Source organism: Candoia aspera, chromosome 7 (genome assembly GCF_035149785.1).
Source record: "Candoia aspera isolate rCanAsp1 chromosome 7, rCanAsp1.hap2, whole genome shotgun sequence".
Lineage (NCBI taxonomy): Eukaryota > Metazoa > Chordata > Lepidosauria > Squamata > Boidae > Candoia > Candoia aspera.
This window is the reverse complement of record NC_086159.1, coordinates 11870494-11897416: the sequence shown is the minus strand read 5'-3', so window position 1 is coordinate 11897416 and position 26923 is coordinate 11870494. Positions and strand designations below refer to the sequence as shown.

At 41.4% G+C, this 26923-nt stretch overlaps 1 protein-coding gene and 1 long non-coding RNA gene across 6 annotated transcripts in view; both read left to right on the top strand.

Moving 5' to 3' along the window:
• Positions 1 to 353: 353 nt before the first annotated feature.
• On the top strand, positions 354 to 2770 carry LOC134501355 (uncharacterized). Its single transcript, XR_010068346.1, has 2 exons — positions 354 to 493; positions 1894 to 2770. It is a non-coding gene; the product is annotated as an uncharacterized LOC134501355 (long non-coding RNA).
• Positions 2771 to 22599: 19829 nt separating this feature from the next.
• Positions 22600 to 26923, top strand: part of AEBP2 (AE binding protein 2) — a 43722-nt gene continuing 39398 nt past the window's right edge. For all 5 annotated transcript variants that reach the window (XR_010068337.1, XM_063308973.1, XM_063308972.1 and 2 more), the window contains exon 1: positions 22600 to 23358. Coding sequence is in view for 4 of the 5 variants with exons in the window: in XM_063308973.1 (XP_063165043.1) it covers positions 22640 to 23358 (719 nt within the window). In the remaining variant the exon portion in view is untranslated. The remainder of the gene's footprint in view (positions 23359 to 26923) is intronic.

Below are 26923 nucleotides of genomic sequence, written 5' to 3'. Positions count from 1 at the left end.
GCACAGCCATAGTGCTTGGTGTTCTGAGATCATGTTCTCTGGATATGAATGATTTCCCCTTTCCTTCTGCTTGGATTATACTCAGGATAGAGAAGTGGGAGAATTGCAAAGCCAATTTCCTTGAACTCCTGAAATCTTTCTCATGTAAAAAGGCACGGTTCAAAGCAAGGGTTGATTTCCTGCTTGGTTCCCTCCTCACCCCACCCCTCCTTCCTGTGGAGCATAAGCCGGTGTGCTTCCCAGTCATCATTTTGTGTTACAGACTTTATTGAAATGAGATATAGTATCGGTTAACCTAATTACACGTTAGAAGAAATTCTAAACTCAAATCTCCCCTCTGCCCACAGCCCGAATGAGGCCCCAGTAGTAAACCACAAGCTTGAAAGAAGCTCAGAAGAGAGTGAAAAAAGCAGACTTCAAGAGCAACAGGAGGATACAGTTTCTCCATTCGAGATGCCGGCGCAGACTTCAAAGGGAAACTCCACAGCAGCAGGTTTGGTTTCCTATCCATGGACTATCAAAACATGTCTCAGGCATGCTTGTACTTCAGCTGCCCTTCTGGCCAACTTTGAAAATAAAAGTGGTAGGAAGCAAGGTCTTTTTCAGTGGCTTGTAACACTGCCTGAGGAAGTCAGATGGATGCATGGTCTTTTAGGCACGGCTTTATAGGCATGGCTAGGAAATCTAAAATTATCTAAAATGGTTTCGTATTTTATTCAGGTAAATAGTTTCCCAGATCTGTATACCACAAGAAGCTCTCCAAGGTTCTTTGCTATGACCTGTTACCTGCTCCTTTAATTGGAGATGCCAAGGACTTAATCAGAAACTGTCTGTCCGCAGTGAAAGGACTCTACCGCTCACCTTACATCTTTGGCATATTTTTGTCTTGTTGGGTTTTTTAAATTTTTTTTGTCTTGAAGTCATTGGTCATAGATAAAAGAGCATTCAGTCAAGTAAGCCCTAAGTCACAGTAGTAGTAAGCAAAAGTTTGGCATCTCAATAAGAAGCACTTCTGAGATGTCTGGTACAAAGCAGTTGAGAACCTGTTCTGCATTACAAGATTCAACGCTGCATCCCTGAGTCTAAAGCAGGGATCCATGGAACCCCAGGGTTCCGTGAGAGGTCACTAGGGGTTCCCTGGGAGGTCATGATGTATTTATAAAATTATCTCAAAATTGGGCAACTTCACATTGAAGAGATAAGTTTCATTCTTTATTTTTAGTTTAAGAACACTGTTAATGCATCTATACGGGCCTACACAGGAAACGAACAGAATAATTTTGTAACTTCTGGCCTATCTTTGAGCCTGAATGTGCAGGGGTTTCCCAAGGCCTGAAAAATATTTCAAGGGTTCCTCCAGGGTCGAAAGGTTGAGAAAGGCTGGTCTAAAGGGTTTTTTAAAAAATGAACAACCCCACTTCATGGAAGAGGGCAATTAAGTCATCTCCTACCTGGGCACCTTCTGGGTGGGTGAACTTCAGGGCTGTTGTTGACAGTTCTGGGAATTGGTCCACATATTTGGAGAATGCTCATGCCCAGAAAGGCTGCTGTAGTGGTTCCTTCCATCCTAGGCCTTCTGGGAAATACTTTTCTTCCAAATGATTTCAGTTCTCTCTAAATGATATGTAAGTTGTCCTCATAATTTGGTAATATTCAGGGGTATTTGTCATCAGTTTCAATGTTAGTTTAAAACATTATTTGTCAAACGAGATGCCTCTTCTCACATCCTATTTTTGCCTTGACTAAGTATGGAAAACTCCTCTGCTTTCCCTGATCTGTCTGGAGAATCAGAGATTTTAGAAAATGTTTCATTTTTACCAGTCCAGTTTCAAAAAAGAATCTTCCCCTTCCCCTGGATTCTTGGATGTCAACAGAGACTTCTTTCTTTTTCAGCCCTCCTGGCTTCTGCTGAAACCATACATGGCTGACCTACAAAATGTACCTGTGGAGAGACAAAGACGCTGTACAGTCACTTTTATGAAATCTATGAAATTCATAGTTCCGATGCTTTTGTCCATAGAGCATCATTTTATCACGTTGTGGAAAACATTTATTCCAAGAGAGCTTTAAATATCCCCACCGTACCCTCAACAAACTCGGAGCTCTTTCCGCTGTCACCAGCCCGCTGCTGTTGCTGCTACGTATTCATTCCATCCACACAATTGAGAGTTCTCTTCCTCCTGTGTGCGGCCTACAATCAGAATCTTCCCCTCCTGAAAGGTTTTGAATTTGGAATTACTCAGTTAAATTTGCTGCCTTTGGGGCCTTCCTTATTGATTTCTTTTACTGTCAACACTTAAACATGTTTTCTTTCCGAAGCTGATCATGTCTCATTTTCACTTTTTGATTAATAAGCATACCACACTCTATTTAAGATGTGCCTTTTTTTTTTTAATTATTGCAAAGTTAAGATGTGTCCTTTTTTTGTTCTGTAAGTACATCACAGTCAGATTGCAAAGTCAGTTACCGCCATTCTGCTGCCAGCATACTCATGAATGCTAGTGTTTACTTTTTTTGCCTTTTTTTTATGAAGAGAAATGGATCTGGAGGGACTGGGCTCTTCCTCTGTTGAAATAGGGTGTGTGTATCAACAAGCAGGTATATTCAATTGGCAGTTAAGTTTGTGTACAAATGTAATTATGTTCATTGTGTATATATTATACAATGAGCACAACTAATGTAAGTATAAGAAACCACTTATTGTTCAAATGCAAATGTTCATATCTCATTTCTTTTATATCATGTTATAAATAAATGTTGATGTTCTTAAGCTGCTGTGTGGATGTTATGCCTCTAGCAATGAGAATCTTAACAGGAATTATTTGTTTTCTGCTTTTGTTTTTATCCTGCCATAATCTCATGATTCTTGGCCGTTACAATGTCACAGTTAAAAAAAAAACCCACAGAATCAAAACAACATACAATTCAAATTGCAAAAACAAAATCAAAGTAGGAGAGAAAAGGAAGAAGAAGAAGAAGAAGAAGAGGTGCAGGTGATGTTCCTAACAAGCTCTTCAGAAAAGTTCTGTTTTTATAACTTCCTAAAAGCGACCAGGGTGGAGGCCGCTCTGACCTTAGTGGGAAGCCCATTCCCTTGTGTCTGCCCTACTGTGGAGAAGCAGCACCTTCTAGTTTTGGCTGCTATGACATCCTGGGAATATGGGACAAGAAGATGCCCCTCCCTGTATGATCTAACAGGATGGGCTGAAATCAGTTGGAAGAGACGGTCCTGTGGTCTCCTCCAAGCCATGAAGGGCTTTAGATTGTGTGGAATTGAACCGGTAACCAGTGCAGGGCCTGCAGTATAGATGTAATATGCTCCCAATGTTGGGAGGTAGTTAAGGCACAGTCAACTGCATCTCGGACTAACCGTAATTAGTGAGTTATTGCCACTATCCCCTCCTGCACCAGATAAAGATACAGTGACGGAGTCTTTGCTGAAACTGTAACTTTATGAAGATGTCCCTCCCAATGCATAAATTCAGATGAGTAAACGTAAGATGAAGTTCCAGGCCACAGCTGACTGAGAATAGAATCAGAAAATAATGTCTTCTAATTAGAGGAAAGGATCTAGCAGTGCCACACTTTTTCCTCTTTATGACAGTTTCCATGATTAAAAGTGGAAAATCAGTCCTTTAAGAGATTGCTATAAATTTGATCATACAGCTTAAGTGGCTCATTTGCATAAGATATATTCTCGCTTTAAATTTCACTCACAGGATTGAGGGTCTGTGTTCATTGGGGTGGTAGTTCTGTCGTGTTAAATAAAAGAGGTCATGCTTCCTTGGATTAGTACACCTGTAGTAAACCTGACATTATGATTGTCACATAGATTAAAACTGCCAGACTGACGCAACGTGTGCACAAAATCCCTGATTGGCCCTGCTCATATGATGTTTAACTAGGTCGTAGCAGTGAGAAGTTCAGTGTACAATCCAAATCTGAGTTAATTAACCCAGCCAGTTAATCCTGAATGGGCTAGTTTTAGCTTCAAACAATTCTGACTTCGCTTTGGAATAAACTAACTTCTCCTGATCACCTCCCTCTGTGTTATGTGAACTATTTACTAAAAGGCTGTCTATTCCAATATGCACAGGCAGGATAAAATCCTAAAGATGTCCCCTAAAAACAGGCATGACCAGCTCTGATCACATCACTGTGGATTTTTATTTCATTTTTATTGGAGCTTTTATTGTTTAATCTGTCAAATTAGGGACAGATGTAGTGCTTGGTGGTGGTTGTTTTTTAATAGATAAATATTTCTGAAGCAGCAAAATTAAGTAATTTCAAGTGATTGAAGGATTTCAAGGCAAAAAAATAATTAACCTCAAGGAAAAAAACAGAGGAAAACATAAAGAGTCATAAATATTAAATTACAAGCAATTGATAGGAAGGGACCTATTTTTAGAGGAGCAGCAATTCATCCCTTACTACGTATTTGGTAAGAAAATTGGCTGCTTCTGTGAGGCTGTCCAAGCTCTCTTTTGGCCCAAATAACTGACCAACTATGGCATTCAAATTAAGAGATTCCTAGCTAGGTTCAGAACACCTTCTGGAATAGTTTTCCATTGAGTCATTCACCTGATTCACTTCAGGTAAAAATCTGTATTTGAGTGTGCTTCTTTTCCTGATCTCATTATCTTGTGTATTGTGCAATTAATTGAGAAAATAAGAAGAGCCGGGATGGATGAGGCCAAAGGCAAATATAGTTTCATTTAATCCCACCCTAGAGGACAGAGGATGGTGTGGCAGTTAAGATGTCAAAAAGGATCAGGGAGACCTTAGTTTAATCCACCCCTCAACTATAAAATTGACTATGTGATTTTGGGTCAGTCACTCCCTCTTTTCACAGTATCCAAGGAGTGTTTGCACATGATGTGGGTAATAAGGTTCGGGTTGACAAAGGAACCGCAAAAGTCTAAGAAGCAATTCACGAAACACTGTAAAAATGAGCCTTTGCAACCAAAAGGGCAGAACAATTCTCTCATTCTCTGAGGAATCTATAAGCAGGAACAAGTGCATATGGCTAGCATTTAGATCAGGGTTTCTCAACCAGGGTTCCATGGATCCCTAGGGTTCTGTGAGAGATCACTAGGGGTTCTCTGGGAGATCAAGATTTATTTAAAAAAATATTTCAAATGTGGGCAACTTCACATTGAAGAGGTAAGTTTCATTCTTTAGTTTAAGAACACCGTTAATGCGTATATACAGGCCTACCCATAAAACAAATGAAATAATTTTGTAACTTCCAGCATATATTTGAGCCTGAATGTGAAGGGGTTCTCCGAGGCCTGAAAAACATTCCAAGGGTTCCTCCAGGGTCAAAAGGTTGAGAAAGGCTGATTTAGAGCAACAGAAGTCATATCAAATCCTACACTTATTTTGAACTTAATTCAGCTCTTACTTCCAACCATTGATCTTGCTGGTTAGGATTAATGAGAATTTCATTTCAAAACATCAGGGAAAAAAATCTGTTAATGAAGTTATTCTGGTCTATTCTTGTGAAGATAAAATGAAGAGGCGCACAAGGACACAGATCCTTGTAAGTCACCCTGAGGTTTTGGAGAAAAGGTGGGTTATAAATCTAACAAATGAATAAACTGCAGTTAGCCACCATGATTGGCCTATCCTCCATGTAAACAAAAGTATTGCAAGGCCTATGTAATTGAACAGTTGTGGAGTTTTAGGAACTACAGTCAGGACCAGAAATATTGAAACAAGGATAACTGTTTTGGCATTTGGCCTCTTTACACCACCACACTGAAGTGTGTGTATGCCACTGGCTGTACTTCCTGAATGGTTAGTGCCCCACTTGAATTACAGCCGAAAGTCCTGACTTCGCTCCCATCTGTGTGTGTTTCCTTTCAACTTCAATGTGGTGGTCTAGAGGCCAAATGCCAAAATAGTTATCCTTGTTCCAATATTTCTGGTCCTAAAACAATAGCAACATCCTAACATCCAAGCAGACCTGGAAAATACTTACATGTTTGTTGTGTAAGTTTTTTTTTTAATGGGTGACTCTAAAAAAGTCATGATTTGTTCAAGGTCTTGGAATAAAACTGTAGCTGGAAAAATAAGGGAAGTCTTCTGGAGATCTTCCATTTCCACCCTTAGCCGCTTTACCCTTCCCTGTTCTCCAAGCAGAAAACAAGTCATAATTCATTACTGAATAGGAAAACTGTATTATCCAAATTAAGAATTACAGTCTTAGCAAGACTGGGGGACACCAGTGAATGAGGATCAAATATGAGAGTGGGTATGGAAACGTGATGCTCTGAACATGTGAAGGAAACCTAAAGTGAAAGAAGAATGGAATGGGATACCGACATGGAGCTTTCCACATGTAGTTCATTGAATTCCAGGAACGTGGCTGGATTCATAAAGCAAGACACAGTTTTGACAATGCTTTTAGTGGCTCGAAAATTAGCTAATTCACACAACAGTGGGCTTCGTTCACCGGGCCTTTTGCTCTTCCACCTTTTGCCTTGTTAAAACTAGCTGCTTTGCGGAACACAGTTATGACTGCTAAGCTCAAACTTCGGAGAGAAAGCGCTTAAAACAGTTGACTTGTGAAACCAAAGTTTCTGGCTGTTCTTACATAATGTGGCTGATAGCTGTACAGGCAAGGAGAAAGGGATTCCCCCTGCCCAAAGCGAGGCCCATTGGGATAGCAGGACACACACCATACAGATGTTCATGCTGTTCAAAATCAATTACATCTCCTTCCATCTGGAGCTATTGTTCCGAAAGGGCTGGCAAGCGCCTTCCTTTCATATCCCTCACGCAAGCAAACCCTATTTAGAGATGGGGGGGAAAAATTACTTTCACTCATTATGCACCCTGGAATTATTCAGGTCCCCAATGGTGCTGCTTCATTTACAGGACACACAAAGCTGCATTGTATGTTCTTATTAATAAACAAAAAATCATTCTCAGATTTAATCATTTGGCCATCTGATAATACAGACTCAGCTTTGTGTTTACCACCAAATCTTGATGGCAGTATAAATTCATTCACTAGTTCCTGGGGGGGAAAAAAGAGGGGGAGTCCACTTGTAATTTATTTATTTTATTTATATCTGGCCTTTCCTTCAGGAGTTCAAGATGGTATACATTCATAGTCGTCATTCTCCAGTTTTTTTCCCCATGCCAGCAATGCAAAGTAGAAATTGTGATTAGCTCAAAGTCTCCTCAGCATAAAGATGGACTTGTTCAACCCACCTGATACCTAGCACAACTTGGCATCAGGATGGCTAAATTCCAACCACCGTGGCAACTGCTCAAAAATGGAACCTGTTGATCAGTCCCCTCTCTGCTTTCCATAGCCTTGAATTCCTTAGCAGAAAGTTGGGATAGTTATCTATTGAGGATAAAATAGATAAGATAAAATAAAATAAAATATAAATAAAATAAAATAGATAAAAAGAGTCCCTCTTTTGTGGGAGATGGGCAGTAATAAAATTTGAAAAATAAAATAAACTTCTAAGAAATGGACCTTTTTCATTTGATAGTTTTGGCAGATCAGTATTAGATTATTAACATCTGCCGTGTTACGACAATTTTATATTACCATATCTTTTCTCTGTTACATTTTTTTATTAAAAAAAGCCTCTTTTCCCTTGTTTTACTCATGAGATGCTTGCACTATACTTCTCCCAAGTCCAGAAGTTAAAATAAAGTAGTATTACCTTTTGCCCTGTCTGCAATTGCTGCAAATGTCCTTCACACCAGCAACTTCCAACATGGGACAGACAAAAGCCAGAGAAAAAACAGCATAGTGTCTATCTCAAAATCTCACCTAACCAGATCCACTACTTTTGTAAGGACATTACAAAGAATTTGCTGTGATCTCATGTCTGACCTTATATTATGCTGCATAGAATTTGGTAACACTCTGGGTTACTGAGTGTTGGACAAGAAAAGGGAGAGACAGAAATTGTCTGGAGGATTAAAAAAAAAAGGTGAGATGAACTTATTCCACATATCCCTGTGACACTAACAGTCAGTTCAGGTATACACCTGGCCTGCAAGTACCTGAACCTCGTATGGGACTTCATAAGGTTAGAGGAACTTCGTAAGCAATCATAGCAAGGCAGATAGTAGTATATGAAAGAGAGAAGGCTTGGGCAATACTTAAGCAATTCCAAAGGAGTAAAACAGTTGTTCTGCACTAATATTCCTTCTCTAAACCCAAGATTTTGACTGGAACCTAGATTTAGATTGGTTGTGAAGCCAACACTAAGTTCAGTAATAATGTTTATTTGGTCAATGACCAGCAACATGAAACTAATAAAAATAGCAAATAAAATCAAAATAAGTCAAATGAGTACAATTATACATAGGCAACTGTAAATTAAAACAATTATAACCTGTAGATCCTTATTACAATAATAACATATTTACCTAAACATCAATAGATCCAATATATTAATACTGTATCCTAATACTGCATTGTAAAATATATCCTCAAAAGCTTATTAAAAGATAACTAAACCAAATATTGATAAAAATAGAAAAGTAAGCAAAAATCCCTACTTCTTTAACTGGTTTTGCCTTATTACCAGTGCGGCAGCACAAAATTTCGCTACTGCACGTGTGATGGCTGGTTTTGAGTCCTGAAGAAGATGGTTCTCATAAAAACTGTCTGGTCTCCCTGGAAATCTTTGTATTGGGGGGTGAACGTATATTGATCTGGTATCCCTGTAATATTTACGGCGCAATAAAACATGAGAGATGTTTTCAACCTCCAATTTGCCACATGTACAAATTCTCTCTAAGGGGGTTTTATTATACCTGCCGTGCAGGAGTGCTGATGGGAGGATATTAAATCTAGCTCTAAAAAATGCTATTCTAATCTTGGGAAAGGTAGGGTCTCTCAGATGAGTTGCTGGTTCCCATGTACCCCGTCTCATCCGATGATAGTGTTTGCCTCCCTCCCACAGAAGAGAAATAGACATGATGTCCTCAGACTTTTATTTGTCAGCTTTGCTCTTGCAGAACCAGAACCCTGGCCTTCCTCACCAAGCCAACTGAATTTCCTCCATATAGAAATATTGGGGGGGAAAGCAGCATTCAGGGTTGGAAAATTTTGGCTTTCTAAATTATTTCTCCAGAAAGTCCTAGCTCTGGCCTGTGGAAACCCAGGGGGAAAAAAAGTGGGGGGAGGCAAACTTGTTTAAATTACTGCTCGTTGCTGTCACCCAGAAATAATCCAATCTGAGCTCATTTCCAGCTTGTGCACCAAGTGGATTAAGGGGTTAGAAGCAAAGGCTGGAAAAATTTGGGAAGGATGGAAGGGGGGGAGCTGAGGGGAAGCTGAGGGGCCCTTAGCAATGAGTTAAAAAAAAGCTGCAACTGCAGCTGCTGCTTTCCAGCAGTTTGCCCCCTCCTCCAACAGCTTTTGTTCTCCTGCTGTTTACGATTGTCCCCCAGAGTTTGAGAAATGAAAGCTGGCATGCCTTGATGGCATCTTGCATAGGAATGCAGATGGGCTCCCAGAAGGGGCTCTGAGCAGAAGCCTTGGGAAAAGGCACAATAGAATTGGGGGTGGGGGAGACTAACCTCAGCCAGGAGCATCAGGAGCTGACAGAGGAGTTCTGTCACTGATCCCACATCATCCCAAGCAGAGACGGACTTCTGGTGCTCGCTGGCAACAGCCAGAACTGTGGAGCTGCAGGGCACAGTTGACCCAAGAAGAAAAGCAGTTGTTACCTTGAGGCCCAATCTATTTTAACTTTCCCTAGCAGGCCTTAAAGGTACACATTTAGGTCCATTGTCCTAGCAGCCTGCTAACAGAAGATGCTTCAGGTTTTTGGAGCCCAGACCAGAAATGGATTTTGCAGTTTCTCTCTACAAGTGTCTTTTCCTTCTGATGACCAGCTCCTGGCAGCAGCAAATATTTGACAAGCTGGGCAAAATGTTTCATTACGTGCTCCCAGATATGGTATCCCTGGGTGCCACTGTGGCTGTAGCCTTCTTTTCACTGGCTAGCAGCTCCCCCTTCCCTCCCTGATATTTCCATAGGGAAGTACCTAATATTATCTTTATTTCCAAGAATTCCTCTGGATTCCACAAGGCCCCCACAAGCCAACTTAGAAAATAAAAACAGCAATTTAGTGTAGTTGAGTCCTTTACCTGAAAGTCTCCCCAACTGTTCCTGCCTTAAAATAAAAAGTTATCAGATCTGAGAGGGAGGGAGATGGAAATGACTGTGGGTAAGTTCCAGTTTACCTGCCACCCAGCATGCTCTGGATCAGAGCAAGCACATATGCCATTCAGTTCAGCACATATGCCACTCAGTTCAGCTTGATATAACTATCAGATACATTTAGTAAATGCATATTAAACATTAGCAACCATCAAAACACCTTTAACTGGCAAAGTCTGTCTATTTGTTTATTTTCTATAGCCGACCATCTCAACAAGTCACTCTGGGCAAAAATGGTGTGACAGATTGCGAGGAGGCTGGAAAAGTTAAAAAAAAAAGTAATGCAAAGGGGACTAGATGAAAACCATAAAGCCACAGAAGGCAAGTCTGCTTATCTTATCAAAGGCAACTTAGTCCACGTGCCAAGAAACCTGGAAAGAAGCTTTTCAAATTATTCAAATTATTCAATTCACCTTACTGAACTCAGTATTTACCCCAAGACCAACATTAGAGAAACCCAGCTGAAATCTGTCTAGTTCTTGCTCCCTTGATCTTGCCCAGCCTGTGTGCGGCTTGACACAGGGATCCATTCATTCCTCAGGCACAAAGTTCCTTGCACTGGTATACACATACTGTATGTGCATATGTGCAGTATGCACGTGGAGGCTTGTGTATGTTTTCTACCCACCTTGGATCTGCTGAACTTGCAGAGGCATGTTTCATTTTCCTATTTCCAACAAAAATTTGTGCTGGTTTTTACAGCTTCAGGATATCAGAAAGCTTCCAATCTTACCCACAGTAAGATTGGAAATAAATCTGCAGTTGTTCCTCCTCTTGCAGAAAACCAACCCAATTGTGATCCTGCTCACTGGTTGATGGAGGCAGTGTCCAACTTATATGACAGGGCTAAATTTAATTGACTAGGGAAAACTTGTTGGCAGAGTGCTAGAAACTTGTTGGCAGAGTGCTAGAAAGGCCAAAATGATTAGTTACCATAGTAACCTTAATCTGTAGTAGAAAACAATATGAACACTCCCCTTTTTATACTACAGAATAAGATGCAAACCAATTTGCTTTGTTAACTCTTTGTGTCTTGGTACAGCAAGAGGTTTGGTTAAAATATCAGCAATCATGTCTTTTGATTCACAATATTTCAACATTATTTCTCCTTTGCTTATCATATCTTTGATATATTGATATCTAATATCGATATGTTTTGTCCTATTTTTGCAGGCTTCAGATTTTGCCATAGCAATGCAAGCTTGATTATCCTCATAAACAGTTATAGGCTGGTTCACTTCCATGCCTATGTCTTTTAACAAATGTTTAAACCATATAACCTCATTACAGGTTTGTGTTAGAGAATACAACTTTGCTTCTGCAGTGGAAAGAGCAACAAGTGTTTGGTTTCTAGAATGCCAGCCTAAGCTAGACCCAGCAAACTGAATTAAAATCCCAGAAGTGGATTTCCTGTCACTGACATCTGCTCCCCAGTCAGAATCGGCAAAAGCCTGCAATTTCTCTGTTCCAGAGGCATTTAGCTTCAGGCAATAATTCTTTGTTCCTTGCAAATACCTCATTAACCTCTTCAATGCTGCTTTTCCAGTAGATGTAGGCTTCTCTACCTGTCTACTTAAAATGGCCACAGAATTTGAGATATCTGGGTGAGAGTGATTTGCAATGTACAGTAAACTTCCAATTGCAGATCTATATTTCTCTGCCTCAGTTAATTGAGTTTCTCCTATATCTTTCTGAAAATCTGTTATCATCGGAGTAGAGACTGGTTTACAGTCTTGCATATTAAAATCGTCTAGGAGCTTTTGAATTTTACTACGTTGGTTTAACAGAAAACTACCATCCTTCTCCGTGTGTATTTCCAAACCTAGGTAATTTGTTACAGTTCCAAGGCTTTTTAATGTGAAATGGCTTTTCATGCAGGCTTCAAAATCAAGCCTTTGTTTTTCTGTTGATGTGAACAGCAGCAAATCATCAACATAAATGCACAGATACATACAGCCTTGTTTGTCTTTCTTCATATATACACATGGATCTGCTTTTCCTTTTTCAAAACCAAAATTCTGCAGTTTTTCATCTAATTTTTGGTTCCAGGATCTAGCAGCTTGTTTTAACCCACAGATCGACTTCTGCAGTTCACAGACTAGATTCTCCCCTTTTTCATAGCCAGGGGGTTGCTGCATGTATAATTTGTGGTTTGAGAAATGCAGTTTGAATGTCATAGTGGTGAACTGACATTCCTTTGAGTGAAGCAATTTTTAACAGTAATCTAATTGATTCACCTTTAGTAACTGATGCAAAAGTCTTGTCAAAGTCTAAATCTTTCCTTTGAGTGAACCCTTTTGCAATTAACCTTGCTTTATATTTTTGGATTTTGCCATCAGCATCCCTTTTCAGTTTGAAAACCCACCTGCAACCTAGACAGCGTTCATTGGGAGGTAGATTTACCAGTTTCCATGTTTTATTTTCTTTCAAGGATGCTAACTCCTGTTGCATGGCAGAATGCCAATTTTGTGCAATCTCAGGTGGTAAAGCATTCACTTGTTCTAAAGACTCAGGTTCTGTGAATATGTGAAAAGCCTTTACTGTTTCAGCCTGAAAACGTGATGGAGGAACGCCTTTATTACTTCTCTGAGATCTGTGAGGTAATACAGGGCTTAAATTTTGACTCCTATCACTTTCCTGAGAAGCATCTGTCTCAGACAGATCTTCAGTTTGCTTTTCTGGTTTAATGTCCTCATCAGGCAAAAGATCACCATCAGCGAGTCCTTGCTGTTCTCTTGTGGTGGTCAGATCAACTGGAGAGCTAGAATTTAATCTCCCCCAGTTTTGTTCAGCAAAAGAAGCGCTTTTGCTAATTATCAATTTCTCTCCCACTATGAACCTGTAGCTCCTTTGGCTTTGTTCATAGCCAACAAAGATGGCTTTCTTTGTTGTGGGGCCTCCTTTCCTTCTCTGTTGTTTTGCAATATGAACCCAAGCAGTGCTACCAAACACTCTAAGATGGTTTATCTTTGGTTTCACACCATAAAACAAATGGAATGGAGTGTCCTGAATCACAGAGTTATACAATCTGTTTTGGACATAACAGGCAGTAGATATTGCCTCTCCCCAATACTTAAACGATAGATGAGAATCTTTAAGCATGCATTCCATTGCATTTTGCAAGGTTCTGCCCTTTCTTTCAGCAACACCATTTTGCTGAGGGGTGTAAGGGTTAGAAAGAATTTGTTCTATCCCCTTTTCCACTAGGAACCTTTTGAATTTGTGAGAAAGGTACTCTCCTCCTCTATCACATTGGAGTGCAGATACAGGCCTAGGGAATTTTCTATTTGCCCATGTCACAAAACCTTTGAATTTCTCAAATGCCTCATCTTTATGTTTTAAGATGTAGATAAATGTGTATCTTGAGAAATCATCAATGATGGTCATTGCATACCTTGCTTGTCCAAGACTTGGAGCAAAAGGACCAATAATGTCAGAGTGTACAATTTCCAAAGGTCTAGTTGTAACTCTGTCACTGTGCTTACTCACAGGAGCTTTTAGTGTTTTGCATTCTTTGCAAACTACACAATCTAAGTATTTGTCACAGGGTTTTATCTTTAGGTCAGCACACAGCTGTGGCATTTGTGCTATATACTTGAAATTAGCATGACCAAATCTCCTGTGCATCAGGTGTACACATTGGTCATGATATCGCGTGTTGCCAACTGCAGCCTTGCAGCTTGGCTTCCTTGCATTTTGCACAATGTACAAGGAGTCTTTTAATATACCAGTAGCACACAATTTTCCATTTTTACGTAACTCACAACCATTTTTCTTAAATGTTATGACATACCCTGTTGCAGCTAATTGTGCCACAGATAAAAGGTTTGATTGTAAATTTGGCACATACAACACACCTTTTACAGTTTCTCCCAAGCAGGATAAATACAAGTCACCTTGTCCCATAATTTTGGTCACAGACCCATTAGCCAAAGATACACTTGGTCTTTCAGTTTTAGACAGTGACACAAAAGAGCTTTTACAATTACATAAATGACAATTGGCCCCAGAATCTAACACCCATACATCAGAATTACCCTTCTCAGCAACCTGTGCAATCTGGGTTGTCTGAAGAGCCTTCTTCTGTGTTGCCCTTGTGTTTTTCTTCTCTGTCTTTCTACTCTTGGATCTCATGGCACAGTCTCTTTGCAAATGTCCAGCTGAACCACAAGTGAAGCATCGCTGGCTTGCTAGCGCTGTGGCCTCAGGTTCCTTTCCCTTCTTTTCCCTCATTTTCTGGTCTTGCAGCTTTCCAGAAGAGATGGGGGGGATCTTTCCTCTCTCTTCTCCCATTCAGCGAGTAAGCGCTGTGTAACATACGATGGGGTGAGGTCTGCTTCAGGCATAGCCTCCAGGGTACAAATCAGCGTGTCCCACGTTTCATTCAGTGAGGACAGGAGGATATAGGATTTTGTGAGAGGTGTAAATTCCATTCCTCTCTCCTGCAACTCAACAAACAGCTGCTGAATATGATGCAGGTGCTCAGGAAGGCTATCTCCTTCTGCAAGGTAGGCTTTGTACAGCTTTTTTGTCAGGGTAACTTTACTCCCTGCTGTTGCCTTTATATACAAGTCTCTCAAAGCATCCTAAAGTTGCTTTGCAGACTGCATACCTCGCACATGGACTAGCTGATTGTCCTCAACTCCCAGGATAATGGTGGCTCTAGCCCACTCATCCTGTCTAAGCCATTCAGCACTGGGATTTTAGGGGGTTTGCTCACCAATTGGCAGCCAAAGATTCTCTCTGCAAAGATACATCTCCATCTTCAGGGCCCAATAGTTGGTCTCTGATAGGCACTCCAGAGGCATCGCTGAGGGCTGGGAGGTAGCCATGGCTTCTTCCTTCTTTTGCAAGTCACCTCAGCTGGCTTCTTTGTCCTGTAGACCAGCAGTTGCTGGAAAATCCCCAGGTGGCTCCAAAGAAAATCTTCACAGGTCTTTGCTACCTGCCTTTAAATTGTGCATGAGGTGTGGAGCTGATCTCTCTATTCTCTCTGGGGTTTTACTGGGCTTACTGGGTTTACTGGGCTGCTTACTGGGCCCATAACCTGTTGGCAGAGTGCTAGAAAGCATTTGGCCCAGGAGAGATCAGAAAAGTCACACACCAGGCATTTCTATAAAAATAATTTTATTTACAGAAAGCAAAACATATTTAAAAGCTTCTGCATTCTTACAGGCCCTCAGTGAGAGCTGCTTAACTCTCTACATGCCTACCCAGAAGGGAAACTGAAACTAAAACAAGTTCAGGCAAGTTCCTCCCTTAGGCAATGCAACCATTAACACGTGAAAAGGGGACAATTAAATTCAACCTTTTCACCCGGCCAAAATGATTAGTTACCATAGTAACCTTAATCTGTAGTAGAAAACAATATTAACAAAACTAGGTGAAACACTGAAGGCAGGAAATAAGATCCAAGTAGCTCCTCAATTTTCCTGTTGGAGGAAAATTCTGAGAGTGCCTTGGACTGCAAGAAGATCACACCAGTCCATACTCCGGGAAATAAAGCCAGACTGCTCACTTGAGGGCATGATATTAAAGGCAAAACTGAAATACTTTGGCCACATCATGAGAAGACAGGACACCCTGGAGAAGATGCTGATGCTAGGGAGAGTGGAGGGCAAAAGGAAGAGGGGCCGACCAAGGGCAAGGTGGATGGATGATATTCTAGAGGTGATGAACTCATCCCTGGGGGAGCTGGGGGTGTTGACGACCAACAGGAAGCTCTGGCATGGCCTGGCCCATGAAGTCACGAAGAGTCAGAAGTGACTAAACGAATAAACACCAACAAAGCTCCTCAAGATAATGGGTAGAACTATGGGCTGGATGGAAAATTCTAGATTTCCCATAAGTGGCACAAAATGGCCAGTGTGTGCAATATGTTGCTTCTGGAGAGGATGGATTTTATTATTAATCACAGAATTAAAGGATTCCAGAGTCAGAAATGTTAAGGGGTTTATTTACAGTGGGGATAAGCAAACCAGATCTTGATGAACTTGAACTTCCAGCACTGATCCCCTTGACCACAGGTAGAGGCTGCTAGGAATTGTGGTCGACAACATTAGAGGGCATCCCCTGTCCTGTTTTAAATGATTTAAAAATAAATAATGTAATCCAGCAAAAGAAGTATTCCCACAGTGAGTAGTGCCTGCCCTAATGGAATTCCATTCCATTCTTTCCTGGATTCCTTAAAGTGTCTCCTTCAACACAAGCAGAGGTCTATTTCACAAAAGCATAAGATAAATATGAGTCCCCCTTTTAGGGGGAGATGGGCGGTGGTAGAAATGTGAATAATAAATAAACAAATAGTCCAGAAAAACAGCACACTGGGTAGGTATGTTGTGTAAGACAATTCCCTCTTTATTTGCTAGCCATGGCATGTTATTTTATGAACCCCGGATAGCGGACTGTCTAGAGTTTGGTGGCTCAGACTTTACATAGACCTCTCCTGGAGAGTGGAAGATTCCTTCAATATTTCCCATCTAAGTTGCTGCAGCCCTCATTAATGGAATTTCTCTTCTTGTCCAGTTTCTCCATGAAAGCAGAACTTGGGAACTTTTTCAGGAGGAGCTCTGCATTTGATTCTGCAGAACCCTTATTCAAAACCAAAGAAAACCATATAATGGTTGTGTGAATCAGGAATGCTTGTTCAAAGGAAGAGTTCCATCACCGTCATTTTCGCCTTGAACTGATGTGAATGCCTTTGAATGGCTCTGCATACTCCATAAAAAGGAGCAAAGGGATCTGAGAGTAACGCTTGTCTGGTTATAAAGAAGGGAGTGGCATTTCTAGCTACAGTAAGTGATATAGTGGAAATGGGGGACATGTTCCATTTATGTTTTGCTTCTATCTTTGTATATCCCTCAACTATCATCAACTGAGGGTCTGAATTCACACACAATTTATATGGCTTTCATCGCATGTGTGAATCCAGCCATGATTCACGATTTATCTTAGAAGTGTAAGCGATCCAGTCAATGTGGCTTGCACAGCAAACTATATATTTTTTTTTACTTAGCAATATATGTGACCTCCAGCTACTAAGTTTCCCATGCTTCATCATCGAAAGAGAGTTAATTTTTGCACTACTTGGAAAAAGAATGCAACAATATCCCACATTGGTCGGTATGAGTGAGAAAATATATTTCTGCTATGAAATGTTTATCACCAAGGTCATAAGAAATGCCCTATAGAGTCAGAAGCAGGATAAAACCGATCTGGTCCAGCCTATGAGAAACCCAGAATCCAGAACAAGTGAGCAACTTATTTTCCTGGCTGCTGTTCTCCAACTACTATTATTCTGAGTCATCCTGTCCTTGGTCCTGAGCAGGCAGTTCTCCTGACAAGTAGCTATTAATAGATTAATCCTGTATTAACTTGTCTTCTTTTTAAAGACACCTAAATTGGTGGCCACTGCCACCTCTTGTCACAGCAAATTCTATGTTATCAGCTGCATATTCCTCTTCCATAGCAAACCAGTCAGTGACAGTTCTCCATAGATGTTGCTGAGGTATTAGTTTCTACTTTTCTTTTATTAAAAATGCAAAATGAATTTGTTTCTAGAATTGCAGCTGCAGTTTCTGTCAAGTCCTAAGGTGAAGTGGAAGAAGGTCAGTTGTTTAAGGATGGGTCTAGAGGGACTGTAACATGTAGATGTGAGTCATGAAGTGTAGGGTTCTTCCTCTATAACTGGAAAAGAGCCTCACCTGCTCTCCCCCACCCTGCCGTTTTCTATGCTGATGTTTCAAAGTGCTTCAGAACACCATCATTATTTGTATGGATGGGTATGAAAAAGAGAGAGAACTTAAGAGTTGTCTTCACTTCTGGTTAACCAAGTGAAGCACAAACAGTTCCAAATGTCTTCTTAGTAAACAGCTTGGCTTAGGATAAAGCCTTAAAATGCTTCAATTCTGACACTGCGCTGAATTTTTACAGTGGGAGTTGCAGGCATACAAAAGATTGCAACTTATTCAGACAATATACATAATAGCTAGGTTTACAATTGAAGTCAACTCATGAAGAAATATGAACCTTTAAGCTAATAGAAATTCCAGTGTCATTGATCCAGAGGTATCATACCATTGATTCCAACAGCTCTTACCTTGAGATGGGCCTTGAAGACCGGCTCTGTGATAGTTGGGGTGTGTGTCCACCTGGACTGAATTATATTGGGTTTCATATGATGTAACTTTGCCCTTCCTGTTATAATAATATTTTTTTCTGGTACTGCGATTTTGTTTTTAATTTGTAAGTTGCCTAGAGTCATTGTTGAGTTGAGCAGCTTTAGAGATCTAAATCTAAATTAATAAATAAACAAGTCTCTCTGTGTTTGTTTTTGTTTATTTGGTGTTTTTTGTCCTTCTCCCCATCTTCTCATATGCTTTATATTTATTTGAACTTCTGGGATACCCAAATGGGGGTTTTGGAGGTAGATTTCACTGAAGCATGGTCAGATATTTGTCATCTTGATCTATTTCTAATAATAAATTGCAGGTCTTCCAAGGGCTGTCCTATAATTACTCTGATCACATCCATCAATTTATCCATTCTCTTTTGCTCCTTCTACTTCTCTCATCCTTGCCAAGCATAGTCATTTGTTCTAGTCCGTCAACTGCTTGTATCATGTATCCAAACTATGTGAGTTTCCACTTTGTGATCATCAGTTGAAGAGAGCAATCAGTTTTTACTTAGTCCAGGACTGACTGACTGGTTCTTCTTGCAGTCCATGAAACTCTTAGTAACTTGTCACCAGTTTCCTAATTCAAAAGCATCCAACTTCTTTCTTTCAGTCTTTCTCAATGTCCAGCTTTCACAGCCAGATATCACCAAAGGAAGGACCATGCTGATTTTTGTTATCAAAGAACTATCTTTATCCTTTATGATCTTCTCTAACTTTGTCATTGCTTTCCTCCCTAAGGTTAACCTCATTTTTACTTCTCCACCCATCATCCCTCTTTATTTATCTTGTCTAAGAAAATTAAAAATGTGTACTTCCTTTACTTCTTTGACTTTGTAATATCTGACATTAGATCTTTTTTTTACTTTCTCAATGAAATCTTTTATGAAAAAAAAAGTTTTTTTTAAGCTTTGAGACTTCTAGTCCCACCTTAGGCATGAAAGCCGGCTGTGTCATGAGTAATGATGGCGAGCAGGAAGGGGCTTCCATCCAGGGTGGAAAACGCATGCGTAGTACTGAGGAATTAAGCAGCCATTCCAAGAGACACAGATCAGGCCCGCCTTAGCTTTTGGGGTTTATATGTCTGGGTTTTTCCCATGCTTATTCAGTTTGTTAGGATTCTGTTTATGTAGCAGTAATAAACACTAGAGAACTGCTCCTCGTCTCAGTGTGATTCTCACTGTTAGGACAGGCTGAGTGACTTTGGGACAGCCCCTCTCTCTCAGCACCCAATATCAGCTTTGGGCGACAAGGTAGTTGGTCAATTCCTGTCACAACCAATGGATCAACATTCAGTTGATCCAAAAAAGCGGACCTTGCATCTGTGGGAAAAATGCTAGGAAGAAAAAAGATGAAATCTTTAAGACTACTCTCTTCCAACAACCTAAGAGACGGCTTTATACATGGACTTCACCAGATGGACAACACTGAAATCAGATTGACTACATCCTTTGCAGCCAAAGGTGGCGGACATCTATACAGTCGTTAAAAACAAGACCTGGAGCTGACTGTAGTTCAGATCATGAACTTCTTCTTGCACAATTTAGGATCAGACTAAAGAGATTAGGGAAGACCCACAGATCAGCTAGATATGAGCTCACTAATATTCCTAAGGAATATGCAGTGGAGATGAAGAATAGATTAAGGGACTGGACTTAGTAGATAGGGTCCCGGAAGAACTCTGGACAGAAGTTCGCAGCATTGTTCAGGAGGCGGCAACAAAATACATCCCAAAGAAAGAGAAAACCAACAAGGCAAAATGGCTGTCTGCTGAAACACTAGAAGTAGCCCAAGAAAGAAGGAAAGCAAAAGGCAACAGTGATAGCGGGAGAGATGCCCAATTAAATGCAAAATTCCAGAGGTTAGCCAGAAGAGATAAGGAATTATTTTTAAACAAGCAATGCGTGGAAGTGGAAGAAGACAATAGAATAGGAAGGACAAGAGACCTCTTCCAGAAAATTAGAAACATCGGAGGTAAATTCCAGGCCAAAATGGGTATGATCAAAAACAAAGATGGCAAGGACCTAACAGAAAAAGAAGAGATCAAGAAGAGGTGGCAAGAATATACAGAAGACCTGTATAGGAAGGATAACAATATCGGGGATAGCTTTGACGGTGTGGTCAGTGAGCTAGAGCCAGACATCCTGAAGAGTGAGGTTGAATGGGCCTTAAGAAGCATTGCTAATAACAAGGCAGCAGGAGACGAGGGCATCCCAGCTGAACTGTTCAAAATCTTGCAAGATGATGCTGTCAAGGTAATGCATGCTATATACCAGCAAATTTGGAAAACACAAGAATGGCCATCAGACTGGAAAAAAATCAACTTATATCCCCATACCAAAAAAGGGAAACACTAAAGAATGTTCAAACTATCGAACAGTGGCACTCATTTCACATGCCAGTAAGGTAATGCTCAAGATCCTGCAAGATAGACTTCAGCAGTTCATGGAGCGAGAATTGCCAGATGTACAAGCTGGGTTTAGAAAAGGCAGAGGAACTAGGGACCAAATTGCCAATATCTGCTGGATCATGGAAAAAGCCAGGGAGTTTCAGAAAAACATCTATTTCTGTTTTATCGACTATTCTAAAGCCTTTGACTGTGTGGACCATAACAAACTGTGGCAAGTTCTTAGTGGTATGGGGATACCAAGTCATCCTCTCTGCCTCCTGAAGAATCTGTATAATGACCAAGTAGCAACAGTAAGAACAGACCACGGAACAACGGACTGGTTTAAGATTGGGAAAGGAGTATGGCAGGGCTGTATACTCTTACCCTACCTATTCAACTTGTATGCAGAACACATCATGCGACAAGCTGGGCTTGAGGAATCCAAGGTTGGAGTTAAAATCGCTGGAAGAAACATTAACAATCTCAGATATGCAGATGATACCACTTTGATGGCTGAAAGCGAAGAGGAACTGAGGAGCCTTATGATGAAGGTGAAAGAAGAAAGTGCAAAAGCTGGCTTGTAGCTAAACCTCAAAAAAACCAAGATTATGGCAACCAGCTTGACTGATAACTGGCAAATAGAGGGAGAAAATGTAGAAGCAGTGAAAGACTTTGTATTTCTGGGTGGGAAGATTACTGCAGATGCTGACTGCAGTCAGGAAATCAGAAGACACTTAATCCTTCAGAGAAGAGCAATGACAAATCTCGATAAAATAGTTAAGAGCAGAGACATCACACTGACAACAAAGGTCCACATAGTTAAAGCAATGGTGTTCCCTGTAGTAACATATGGCTGTGAGAGCTGGACCATAAGGAAGGCTGAGAGAAGGAAGATCAATGCTTTTGAACTGTGGTGTTGGAGGAAAATTCTGAGAGTGCCTTGGACTGCAAGAAGATCAAACCAGTCCATACTCCAGAAAATCAAGCCAGACTGCTCACTTGAGGGAACGATATTAAAGGCAAAACTGAAATACTTTGGCCACATCATGAGAAGACAGGACACCCTGGAGAAGATGCTGATGAGAGTGGAGGGCAAAAGGAAGAGGGGCCGACCAAGGGCAAAGTGGATGGATGATATTCTAGAGGTGACGGACTCATCCCTGGGGGAGCTGGGGGTGTTGACGACCGACAGGAAGCTCTGGCGTTGGCTGGTCCATGAAGTCACAAAGAGTCGGAAGCAACTAAACGAATAAACAACAGCATATTTCAGTTAGTGTTCCACTCTCCAATTCTCCAATGTCCTCTCTTCCAGTCCTACCATTCTTACATTTACTAAAAAGAGATACATGGACAATATGAGTTCTTACCTCCCTCTCTTTCTTATTCTACTTCACTGTTTCTCCCATCTCAATTCTTACAATAGCTTGTTATTCATTACCAAGAATGTTTACCAAGCTTCTTATTCATTATCAAGAAAACTCAAAAGAATATGTCAGACATAGATCTTCTGGCATCTACACCAGGATTTCTCCACCTTGGCAACTCCAAGATGTGTGCACTTCAACTCCCAGAATTCCACACCGCTTAAGGTTGCCGAGGTCGAGAAACACTGGGTTAGGTGACGGGGCTGCCAGCATACAGGTACGCATGCGCTCCCTCCCTCTGCTCCGCGAATCCTCCTAACCCTTTTGCCTGCAGGCGGCCTCCATACCGCGCGCAGCGCCGCGGAGCCCCTGCCCGCAACCGCAAGGGAAGCCACGCCCCCTCGTCGGCCCAGGCTCCTCCTCCCGGCACGCACGCACACGTGCGCGCGCGCTAGGCTCGCTCTGAGTCTCCGAGGGCAGGAGCGGCGCGGCGACTCCCAGACGTCATGGCGGCCGAGCTGAGCGACATGGCGGAGCCGCCCGCAGTCCCGCCGCCGCCTTCCTCCTCCTCCTCCTCCTCCGCGTCGCCCTCAGGCGGCGGCGCTGCCGAAGAGGCGGCCGAGGGCGAAGCCGCCACCGCCGCCGCTTCCTCCTCCTCCTCCACGGCTGGAGTGGAGGCCGAGCCGCCCCCGCCGGCGCTGAACGGCGAAGGGGCGGAAAGCATGTCGGAGCCCAGCCCGGAGAGCGCCAGCCAGGCCGGTGACGGCGACGACGAGGAGGAGGAGGAGGACGGCGACGACGAGGAGGAGGAGGACGACGACGACGATGACGCCGAGGACGAGGAGGAGGAGGAGGAGGCCGAGGCCGGCAGCAGCTCCGGCTCCTCTAGCGGCTGCTGCACCGACGACGCCCGCTCGCTCAGCCCCGGCGGCAGCGAGGCCGACGCCAAGGGAGGCTCCGGCGAGGCGGGCGCGGGCGGCGGGCTTGACGGCTCCGCCGGCGGCGGCTTGACCGAGACGGCGACTGCGCAAGCGGCCCCGGCGGCAGCGGCGGAGGGGGACGCGGGCGGCTGCGGCGGGTCGGCCGGGGCGGACGAGGGCTACGGCACGGGGGGCGGCGGAGGCGGCGGCAGCAGCTCCTGCAGTGCCACGTCGGGCGGCCGCAGGGGCAGCCTGGAAATCTCCTCCGACGGGGAGCCGTTGAGCCGGATGGACTCCGAGGACAGGTCGGTAGCGGGCCGGCGGCGCCCCTGTTGCTCCCTCCCGCAAACGCCGGGCTGTAGTTCCCCCTTGTCCGCGCCCTTTGGGGGTTGTGTTACATCCCCATGTGGGCCACGGGACGCCCCTTAAGAGGCGAGCCCCCCTTTTTTAACTGCACATGTTCTCCCCCCCCTTGGTGTTTCGTGGACCCTCATCGCTCTCCTCTTGTACCCCATTTGATTAAAAAAATGGATGTTTTAGCTTTGAAGATTTCTTTAAAGTCAAACCCTCCCGTCATAGTTGAATGAGGTAATTCATACTCTGCCCCCCACCTTCCCAGTGAGGTCACATTAAATATCTGAATGTGTGTGCATCAGTCGTACTGGATTTACTAATAGAAGTGAGCTTATTGCAATGTATGAAAACCAGTTTTGTTTCAGAACAGAAGGGTAGGTGTATAACAGCAGCTTATATTTTTATGTTAAGCCTCTTAGTTCTGTAGGCTTTACAAGAGTAGATCCTTTAAAAAAATCTCGGGGTCTTTTTAGTACATATGTTCTTAGTTTTTAAGGGTAATTGTATTCAAGTAGAACTGAATACTGGTATAAATATTAGATGAAAAAGTCATCTGGGTGATTTGTATTACTATTTTAACCTAAACCTGTTCTCCATTTAGTCACTAAAACAACAGCACTCTATCCAATGGGAATTACATTTCAACAGAAATTGCAAGAGTGAGCCAGCGCTGAAGTTCAGAAAGCTGCTTTGGTTCATGAAAAAGTGGCTGAATAGAGAGGAAACATGAAACATACTAATGCAGAATATAAAATTAGTACTTAGTTGTCCTGCACGTATAACAAAATTTGTGGTTTAGGATCAAACATGTGGCTTGAAGGTAGATATAAAAATTGCTGGGCTGCTTCTGGCTTTGTGTCTTGCAATTTAATCTTATAGAAAATCAGGGTGGATGCATAGCTTCTGGGAAAGTTCAGTGATAATATGCCTAAATTGTGCTTAGTTTTGAAAAAGTAAGCCATACCTCTAATATTTAAACTATTGTAGATTCCCCCCCCCCCAAAAAAAGATACTTTAACTTATAAATTAATATAGGTCTGCATTTTTTTCTGCAATGTGTAAAATATATGGTGGGCAGTATAAAACCTTGTTCTCTAAATTTTATTTTTTGCAACTTCAAATGTGTTTTGGAAAAAGAACTATACAGTTGATACAGCCAGCCTTTTCCGCTACCTCTTCCCACCTCTTCCTGCATGGGTTCAACATCAGAGACTTTTTTTCCTCCCCCAGTATTTTACTAGTGGGCCAGATGAAGAGCCCTGGAGAACCTGAAAGCTTCCACTTTCCATATCAGAAGATATTTTTAGAAAAGGAACTGTGCTGGGAATTTTTCATGATGTACATAGTATCACGGAGTTAATAATAGTAATTGTGTTTTATTTTGAAATAACGGGTTGTGAATCTTCCTGATTAGTTTTAAACATGTTCATTCTGGCATAATAAAAGTTTTCTGTTAAGGATAATTAAAGCCCCTAGTGCCAGTGACACTGTTAGTACGTTCTGAGAGCGACGCAGCTAGTGACTGAAGGTCCGTTACATTCTTTTACCATTATTAATCATTGCTTTTATATGAGAAAAAAGATAGCCCAGTTAAATGTCTTTATGACTTTCATTTCAGTTTACATCAATGTTGAAAGTGATCTGCCAATATGATTATAAATGTTACATTCTTCTTGGAAGATAGGGAGTCAGTTATGCTGGATTTATATAGATTTGCCTATTCAAATTAAGGCTAATGTTTGCTTATGAATGGGCAATGGATCTGGACAAAATGGTTTAGTTAAACGTGCTTTTGATTAAATGTCACACTTTCATAAGTGCTGCATAAAGCAATCTAACCTCCTCCTATCAGTTGTATCTCCTAGACTTTCCTATGAATTCTGTGAATTACATGCCCTGTGCATCTGGTAGTGCCACAGTGGGAAAGCCTGGGAGAAGGAACCACAGAGTAAATGTTTAAATTATATAATGTTTGGAAATTGTCCCAAGATGATCTGACTTGATTCAGTCCTTGTGATGTCCTACATGAGAGGTGTTTTAGACACAGTGGATAGCTAGGTAAGGCGTAGCTTTTATAACTGAAGGAAACACCATTATTACATATTGTAACACTCTGATGCTTTGTTTTTATCCAGCAGTTCTTATTTTCATGTTGCATTTAGACAGAGCATCATGGAGTCTTCTGTTTTAATACTAATGAGACTCCATATATACAAGCTAAGAATATTTGTTTTACTTCATATTTAACAACGCTTCATTCTTTAACATTAATTGTTTTTAGGCAGGTTAAAAGAAAATTGTAGGTACTGTACTGTAGTGGAAATGAAGCTTTCTTTGTATAGACTTAAAAGATGCAGTTTGATCTGAGCTGCTTTTGTTGCTGTTTGGTCTGATGTTTACTTCCAGGATTTGACCTGATTGCATAATTAAGTTAGGGTCTAAAGTTCTGAGGTAGTATTTCATACAAAAGTAATTTGCATGACTTCGAATTTTTCTCTCTGTATCTTAGGTGGCTTACTTTGAATTAAAGTTGGAGAAACCAACATGGCAATATAGTAAGGACTTCCCAGAATAGTTCAGACTGTTTGGATAGGACATTTTCTCTGAAATGATAGCTCTTATCACTTCCCTTTATCTCAGGAACTGCCTTGAATTTTTGGTTTGAATTACATGCTTTCTTATAAAGTACAAAAAGATGAAGAATTTTGCAGAACTGAGTCTGAAATGACTATAACTTGCCAGTGTCATTTATTAAAAAAAAAAAAAGCTCATTTCTTTATCTGTGGTCAGGACGGGGTAGAAACTTTAATCTGTATATTAATCCTTGGAAACCAGAATGGCAGAACTGGGAAGGAGTCTTTGTCTTAATTTTCTTCATACAAAGGTCTACTTAGGTGTAGCTTTCAAGTTCAGGTTTCAGCAGCATGCAGCCAGAATGGGAGGCAGCTTTTTTGTCTGTCCCAACCACTAGATAGATATAAAAAGCATTGGTTATATGTAAACAGGAGTGCCATTCTCCTGATCCGATTATCTTCCATGCTTACTGATCAGAGTAGGTCCTTTCAGTGAAATGTCAGCGTTTTTTCCAAGTAAAGGAAAATAAAATGCAGATTTGCCTTTAAAAGGTCAGAAGTTGAGATAGTGAAATGAATTGTTTGTTTGTTCAGAGTTTTGTAAACTTGATTAAAATTGTTTTCAGCAAGAAAAATAATACACATGTTAAATATATCTTAATGTCTTGTATGGTCATGATTATTCATGTTAAGCAAATGTATTCTACTGTCCGTGCTAATCAGACATGTATAAACTAGTTAGTTAAAAGATTGAATGTTGTTATACATCTGCTGAAGTGTTACACAGGTTTTAGATCAGTTTACTCACACATGGGCACTTGAATTTAACAGATCAGACAGATTTTCTCTCCACTTATAGTGAAAATACAGAATTTGCTTCCTTGAGGTATAATGACTTTAGCACAAGATTAAACAAATTCATGGAAGGTTCCCAGGGCTGAAA